The following is a 7,978-nucleotide window of genomic DNA, read 5'->3' as shown; positions in this document are numbered from 1 at the left end:
GAGTGAGCGCTCTGTACAAGATGCTTAATTTTATTCTCCATATTCTCTTCCTGATTAGCCACGTACTCCGACACCAGCCTTTGAACGCGCCGGATCGTCAATCTACCGGTGGTAACACCTCCACTCTCCTCCAACTTTGCAATACAGTTCTCCACAATACTCGAAGTCATCTGCTGAAACTTCATGTCGATCTGCTTCTGCATTGCATCCCACATTTCTATCATTTGGCCTTTTACATCTCCGTTAATGGCGGCCTGTGGTTGCAAAAGCACACCATCTATCCGCTGCGCCAGTGCGCTATGAGCATTTGTGATTGCTACTGTCATTTCTCTCTCGATCTGCTCTACTTTCGCAGCTCGGGCGGCTATCGCACTCTTCATCTCCAATACTTCAAGGTGCGCGGTCCCCCGCGCAGATTTCAGCTGCTCCTGGATAAATAAACGCGAAGATTCATTACCTACTACCTAGGCATTGGAAATAACTTGCAGTTCTTGTTGTAGAGCCAAGTTAGTGTCTTCCAGGGCCTTTCGTATCTGGCCCTCAATCCACTGTTGGTGTGCTGCCAGCTCAGCCGTACTGCTTCGAGCATCGTGGTGGATGGCAGCCAAGGCGGCGTGGTACTCTTTCGCTTGTTGAACTTGATTGCTCTGCAGCATTGTAGTCTCTGCAGCAAGTCTTTGGGTCTCGCTCCAGAAGTTGTCGACGATTCTTGAGACTTGAGACTCTAGGCGAACATTCTGCGCAGGGGCATGTGCAGAGACGACAGCAAGGAGCTCTTCATCGTGTACCTCGGTAACAATTCCTTCCAGTATGCCCGCTTGGTCTTGTGCTGCGGCACGGGCCTGAGATCTTGTTAGAACCATGGCCTTACTGAGACGCCCTGGTTTGCTGAAATCTTGATCTGGATCCTAGATATTCAAATAAGTCACACGCATCTAAATTAACCGGGATCCCGACCATAACACGGACTCCTTATATTTAATTTATTTAACACAGGATCCCGAGAGCCCGCCTAGTTTATATTCCGGGCTCCGCCCAAGAACCCGGGAGCCCGGCTCTTGCTCGGGCTCGTGGGAGGCTTGTCCAGTGTGATCGTGCGACAGATCCACAGGTCGACAAATATTGACCAATGCACGCGCGAGTTAATTGTGTGACGTTTTTTTGCTATAATTGTAATTTTGGCAGAGTTAATTCAAGTCAGAAAGATAGGCGCAGTCGGTAATATGAAAAAAATGCATTAGAAAGGTCGACTGTAGCCATGCGAAAAGGCAGGAAAACGCAGTAAGAAAGGAAACTGACGGACTTATTGACAGACGGACGGAAAATACCGGTGCAACTTTAATCTGCCTATTATTAAACAAATGATATGTGAAAGAGATAAACTTGCAGATTGTTTTGATCAAAATTTGATATTCTTTCTTAATAAGGATCATGCTTGCCCGCTGCCCTTCTCAGACCCGATTGTCGCTGCGTTTGTCCTCACGGCTGATGAGCTCTCTGTCACCGCTGCTGTCTACGGAACAGGCGCAAAGCCTTTCGCAGAATGGGGAGCGTCGCGTGCGCTTCCTGGACGCATCCTGGTACCTGGACAAGAGCCGCAATGCTAAGCAGGAATTTGTCTCGGAGCGTCTGCCAGGAGCCCAGTTCTTCGACATCGAACAGATCTCCGACACGAAGTCCACACTGCCGCACATGTTGCCGAAGCGTATGTGACTGCATCCTCATGAATAGATCGACATTCGACATCACATGTAAACCCTTTCATATGTGTATAGCGGAGACGTTCGAGGACGCCATGATGTACCTCGGAGTGGAGAACGACGATACGGTTATCGTATATGGAGGCAAGCACTGCTTCAGGTGGGGGAGCAACGCCAATATAATATATGTTTATTGTTTAAATGCTGACTTACAAACCTTGTGTGGCATAGTCCTGCGCGTTGCTGGTGGACGTTCAAGTACTTTGGCCACGATAATGTCCACATCCTCAACGGTGGGAATTTTTTTTTTAGATGACCCAGAACATGTGTGGCTTAGTTAGCTTTTTTCTGCTACAAGGTGGTATCACCAAGTGGAAGAACGAGAAGCGCGAGCTCGAGAAGGGAGAGCCACAGCAAGTGGTGGCCGGCGCATCCTACAAGGCCGAGCCCAACGAGGTGCTTGCGGTGTCGTGGGAAGACGTACTGGCCAAGATTGACACGGAGACACAGATCGTCGACGCTCGTGGAGCTGCGCGCTTCTACGCCAAGGAACCTGTAAGGGCTACGTCGATGTGACGTGCTCATGTGATTGGATAGACCTGACTTAATACTCGCTGTATATATATGTACCGTAGGAACCGCGTCCGGGCATGCGTGGTGGACACATCCCGGGGTCTGTTAATGTCCCATTCGGCAAGATTGTCAGCCCAGACGACTACTCGGTAAATGTTTGTTGGAGTGTTTTTTTATGTATCCAAGGCTGGCCAAGCTGACCTTGGTTGTTTGTTGCATTGGACAGCTTTTCCGCGACTTGGGCGAGATCAAGAGTGCTTTTGCCGAAGCGAGTTCGTGCATCTTCTCACCGTGTTGAGGAAGTGCGGGTATAACCTTTTCAGTGTGTGTTTTGTAGATGTGAAGATGGACGAAACTAGCCAGATCATCACGACGTACGAATATAGACTACAATCATTGCCTTGCTTGGTGCATGTCTAACGTTAGATTGACGTCTCGTGTTTTTTTCGCAGCTGTGGCTCTGGGGTGACTGCGAGTGTGTTAACTTTCGGACTGCATTTGACTGGCAAGCCCTTGGAAAAGTGAGCTCCAATTATTGTCAGGATGTACAAGATCTAATCATGCAAAATGTGTTTGCAGAGTTTCCGTGTACGACGGCTCGTGGTCGGAATGGGGCATGCGTAGCGACCTCCCCCTGGAAACCGTAGCCATGTAAGTACTGCTACGTCTCAAGTAAAACAAGAAAAGTTCAATCGGCTAAAAAGATGAGCGGGATCAAAGGGCACGTATGTGTAGTACCACAGTATCAATACAAGTATTACTACTGAAGTAATATAATACTTCGTACATGCTTCATTTGTAAAAATACACGTATGCACTACTGTAGTATAATACTACTACCTGTAGTACCAGTATACGTGATGTGACGAAAAAAATGCAACAGAGATTACGCTACTGTACCCGTTTAGTAAACGGCGTCGATTATTAATTCACAGATTCGACAAATCGATCTTGATCGCTTTAGGTTAGAATATATCACATACAGTAGTGTAGTTTACATGTATTAGATTGTTTTTTCGTCTTCCGAGTCGGAAGTTCCGACTTCGAGGTTCTCATGGGCCATGGCTTCTACATACGTGTTCCCATCAGTGATGGGCCATCACCAGTTTAGAATTTGCTTCCTCCCTATCAAGCTTCTATCTTTTACCCGCAGGCTCTCCACCAAAAGCATGTCGTCCTATCGTGCTGTCCAAGTTGTAAAGTTGACTAAGGACTTCCGCGCCGCTACCAGAATCGTGAGTGTCCCCGAACTACCCACCGCTGGGCCCGACAGCATCGTTGTTAAGAACCGCTTCTTGGGAATTAACTCGACCGACGTCAATCTTACGAATGGCATGTATCATGACAAGCTGCCGTTTCTCGCGGGCGTTGAAGGTGCAGGTCTCGTCACTGAGGTCGGGAGTAACGTCACGACTGTGAAAGTGGGCGACGCTGTCATGTACCAGACGCTGGGAGCCTATGCGGACTACGTACAAGTGCCCGTGTCGGCCGCCATCAAGATCCCAGAGCTGTCGAAGAACGCTCTACCGGTTGCAGTGGGCGGCGTCTCTGCGTCCATCTGCCTTGAATGTCTCGGTGAGATGAAGTCGAATGAGACCGTTCTTGTGACTGCTGCTGCTGGGGGAACCGGACAGTTTGTCGTACAGCTCGCCAAACTTGCTGGCAACCATGTTATCGGCACTACCAGCTCTGACGAGAAAGTGGAGGCTTTGACGAAACTGGGCTGCGACCGTGTAATAAATTACAACAAGGAGAATGTCGGCGATGTGCTAAAGAAGGAGTATCCGAATGGAGTAGACATCGTTTTCGAGTCCATTGGAGGCGACATGTTCCGTGCTGCTGTCGATAACATTGCAGTCCGTGGTCGTATCATCAAGATTGGCTTCATCTCGCGAGTATTGGAGACCAAAGACAAGACGACTCCCCAAGGCCGCCTCCGCTGCTATCGTGGGAAGCGAACAAGAAGATTCTGATGAAGTCTGCTTCCATCCGAGGGCTCTTCATGTATCACTTTGAGGAACACATTCGAGAGCACACGGAGCGATTGCTGAAGCTCATTAGCGAGGGCACGTTGAAGCCTGGCGTTGACCCCACTACGTACAAGAAATTCGAGTCCATTCCGAATGCAATCGACCGCATGTTCGCCCGTGAAAATGTAGGCAAACTCATCGTAGAGCTCGAGTAGCTAGACCAGAACAAAATCGACGAGGTTGTCTTGAAAATACTATCATCCAACTTTCAGACTGCTCTAGTGTTTTTTCTTCTTAAGTGCCTTGACCTTCTTGGCGTGTTTGGCAGAGTTCATGTGACCGTTGTACTTCTTGACGTCGCGGAATGTGAGGCCACATGGCTGGCAGCTCATCTTTGTTGGTGGGGTCGTCTTCTTCTTCGCTTGTTCCTGTTGCTCCACAATCCAGACACCAGTTAGCAACTGGCCACGACACAAAAGTGCAGTTTTTAGACAGCCGGACCTTCTTCACTGCACTGCCACAAACGAGTTCGTTTGCCTTGAGATCTTGGGGTACTCGCTGGCGTGGGTCAACGACTTGAACGCTCTTGTCCAGTGCGAAGATGAAATAATGAGCTCCAGTAGTAGAAGGCGGTTCACCTCGGAACGATGCTGGGTGCGTGCGTTGAGGCTCATAGCCAGAGTAGATGCTCGCGTCGAATACCTCCGTGCTGTTTACAAAAACAACCAGAAAATCAAAATACTTCCGTGAAGTCTAAAATCTCGCTTTGACCTGCAATGACTCACATACCGTTTCAACTTAAATCCACTCGCTGCAGCCTGCTCCTGAATTTTCCAGCGGTTGTAAAACAGAGTGTTACGCAGTGAGACGAGCGCTTGTCCATGCGTAGGATGCAGGTATCGGCGCGTCGAGTAGAAGAAGTCTCTCAAGAGCTTCTGATTGTTGGCCACGTCTTCTTCCGTCGCTCCTCCAAGATGCGGGAAGTTGAAGACGATCGATTGGAGCGGCTGAGCACCGTCCAGCCAACTCTCCTTCTCCAGATGCGTCGCATCCACATCAAAGTGCACCTCAGCCTGAGCCCAACAGTAACAACAAACATGAGTTAAAGTTCAAAGCACCTGACGTCGGGTACTTCCAACCACACCCCGGCCGTCTCCAGAGCGTCACAGTTCAATAACGCGTTTGGGTATTTTTCCTTGAGGTCTAATTTCGAGTCAAAGCATGTAGCGACCAGGTTCTTGCCACCCTACAGATGATTACATAACAGTCCGTTACCGGATACTCCTCTTTGATGTCTAGAGATAGTCTCCGTTGCGTACCAGGAAGACAGCGAGAGACAAAGAAAAAGAAAAATCGCCATCGCCAACCACCAATATGCGCTGACGGTCGCTGAACGGACCCAAATTCTTTGGATTTGGGTTAGACGACGCCGTTAGCGAGAAAATAGCGTTAGCCTGCGATTTGGCAGCGCGAATCTGCTGTGCGGCGGCATTAGAATTGTTGACTGTGTGTTTCTATTGGTGGGTGAGGTTGCGTCAGTGAGCACTCATTTTGCGGGTACTTGGAGTGATGCAAAGTCTGGAACGCACTTTGTCATTGCGCCGACGCTTCTTCTTGTCCTTGGCCATGGGTTCTAGCTTTTGTGAACCAGCCGGGAACTTCGTACTTAAGTGAATGTACCGGTAGCGTGACAGACAGTCCTCTTTGTAGTGATACCCCTTTTAACACTATCCGGAGGAATCTCTTTCCAAAACTGTGCCATTACAATGGTACCATCGCCTCCCTCATTGTAGAACTGACTCTAACTAGCCGAGTGCCGCCGCTACACGGCGGGAAAGAATAAATGTCGTTCTTGTGTTTTGCCTCCGTTCCGCTCGCTACGGCTCGCTTCACTGCATGGTAGGCTGGCAGATTGTGGCTCAGGCGGGCCCATAGGCCCGCAGGGTTGCGGAAGGTGCCGATTTGGGCCGCCTCGCTGCGCTCGGCAGCTTTTAGACCAATCGGGGCCACCTTCGCTGCGCTCGGCAGCCAGTAGAAATATTTAAATTATTTTATCCAATGATTTGTCCAGAAAAGCGTGACAGGCACGACAATTTAGTGTGACGGACAGACAGGTTGCTGCAGTAGATGTTTAAGACTAGCCGTTCGCCGCCGCTACGCGGCGGAGTGGCATGGTTTGTTGGAGATAAGGTGGCCGCAATTTTAAGTACTTCGTGTGTTGTGTGCTTTCAGTCTGATCTTGTACCCCGAGGCTTCGGCCATCCCCGTGCGATGTTGTGTCGTGTACTTAAAACACCTGTCATTTCGTAGTCTCTTGTGGCAGTGTACGGTATCGTTAATTCGTACGCGTCCGTTGCTCCGTACTACTGGTTGGCGTCTATGTTCCTCCGTGGATATTGCCCTTTTCCGTTAATGCGCTCTCTTTTTTGGGTTCATGTTTTTCAGTAGAACGACACCCTTTCGTGGCTGCTATTTTTCCGTGTTCCCAAGGTCTTGAGTGGGTTTACAGGTTTAGTGGTCCATATTCATTCATGGTCCATGGCGTCTCATCGACGGTACCCTCGCCGACGGGTGCTATTCCGTAGTTATATGGATCCGTCCCCCGTGTAACGTGCTCTCCTGGTGTGACTTCATCGACCGCGTTATCGTGCTATCATGCGAGCGCAGTATAATTCTGCTATCCTATGCTTTCGTGCTCGCGTAGTGCATCTGTGTTTCCCGTGTTATTATATTCAACAATGGCATACTGATCCACGTTGTGCAATCGTGATATCCAAAAGCGCTCCCCGGTGCTTCCGTGGCTGATCTGCCGCCCGTGCAATCGTGGAATCGCCTTTTGTGGCTCCGCGATTTGCCGTCTATAACTCCCGTTGCTGCGTGTTATCTCACGGTTTAGTGGCTGGACCACCGTTCGTGCAATCGTATTATCTCGCGGTATCGTGGTTGGTCTGTCGTCCGAGCTATTGTGAGCTACCGTAACACTGTGCTCCGTGGCTTAGCTCTACCCTGGTATCGTGCTCCAATGCTCGGTGATTTCCCGCTTATGCTCTCCTGTGGCTTTGTGTTAGGTTCATCGTCTGTGCTTCATGTTCTACCGTGGTGTTATGGAAGAATTGCTTTCCGTGCACCTTACCGTTTCCGTGGCCCGTGTTTTTCAGCATGTTGGGGTGTCATTACTTCAGTTACTTTCCGTGATCCATACGCTCCCATCATATTCTTGCCATTCCAAGTTTTCATGGTAGCGTGCTCGTCCGTGGTTTGTGCTTTTCAGAATGGCTAGCTGCCTTCATTAATTTAGTCCTTTTTCAACGTCCGTGGCCTTCTGTGCTTCGTGTTCTTCCCTCTACCCCATCGTGTACATAGTGTGCGCCGGTGTTCCTCTGTGTTTCGTGTTCTTGTTTATCCACTTGCCTCCGCGCTAATTCAATCGCAAACGCTGTTTTTATTTTGTTTGATGTATGCTACATATCGTGGTGAAAAGTGCGCACAATCTCTTAAGGTCGTACACTACGCGCGCGAATACAAAGGAATACGATCCTTTTTTATCGGCGGCGGAGTGGTGTACATGGTTATGTGGGGTGGGATGGTGGGAAGCCACTATATTCACATTTTGAATATTTAATATTAGTAATAAATTGTGCATCTTTATCTAACGCAAATTTAATACCGGTACTCTGGTTTAAATTGATTCGTATTAGTAATAACATGCGTTTTTTTTCTTGCGCAACTAATTAA

The 7,978-nt window shown here is 49.0% G+C and overlaps 3 protein-coding genes across 3 annotated transcripts; 2 read left to right on the top strand and 1 right to left on the bottom strand.

Moving 5' to 3' along the window:
• Positions 1-1,422: 1,422 nt before the first annotated feature.
• PITG_19737 (3-mercaptopyruvate sulfurtransferase, putative) lies at positions 1,423-2,928 on the top strand (the record flags this gene model as incomplete). Its single annotated transcript, XM_002895769.1, has 9 exons — positions 1,423-1,705; positions 1,776-1,860; positions 1,932-1,993; positions 2,059-2,255; positions 2,336-2,422; positions 2,500-2,545; positions 2,611-2,647; positions 2,726-2,794; positions 2,853-2,928. The coding sequence occupies 9 exons, from the start codon at positions 1,489-1,491 to the stop codon at positions 2,926-2,928; spliced, it is 876 nt and encodes a 291-aa protein (XP_002895815.1).
• Positions 2,929-3,442: 514 nt separating this feature from the next.
• Positions 3,443-4,458, top strand: PITG_19736 (alcohol dehydrogenase, putative; the record flags this gene model as incomplete). The annotated part of the gene is made up of 2 exons (XM_002895768.1): positions 3,443-4,168; positions 4,237-4,458. 2 exons carry the CDS (start codon positions 3,443-3,445, stop codon positions 4,456-4,458), a joined length of 948 nt encoding a protein of 315 aa, XP_002895814.1.
• Positions 4,459-4,521: 63 nt separating this feature from the next.
• PITG_19735 (uncharacterized protein) lies at positions 4,522-5,871 on the bottom strand (the record flags this gene model as incomplete). Its single annotated transcript, XM_002895767.1, has 4 exons — positions 4,522-4,677; positions 4,745-4,952; positions 5,033-5,316; positions 5,833-5,871. 4 exons carry the CDS (start codon positions 5,869-5,871, stop codon positions 4,522-4,524), a joined length of 687 nt encoding a protein of 228 aa, XP_002895813.1.
• Between the last annotated feature and the right edge of the window lie 2,107 nt (positions 5,872-7,978).

Source organism: Phytophthora infestans, genomic scaffold (genome assembly GCF_000142945.1).
Source record: "Phytophthora infestans T30-4 supercont1.134 genomic scaffold, whole genome shotgun sequence".
In the NCBI taxonomy this organism is placed as follows: Eukaryota; Oomycota; class Peronosporomycetes; order Peronosporales; family Peronosporaceae; genus Phytophthora; species Phytophthora infestans.
This window is presented reverse-complemented; position numbering and strand designations above follow the sequence as displayed.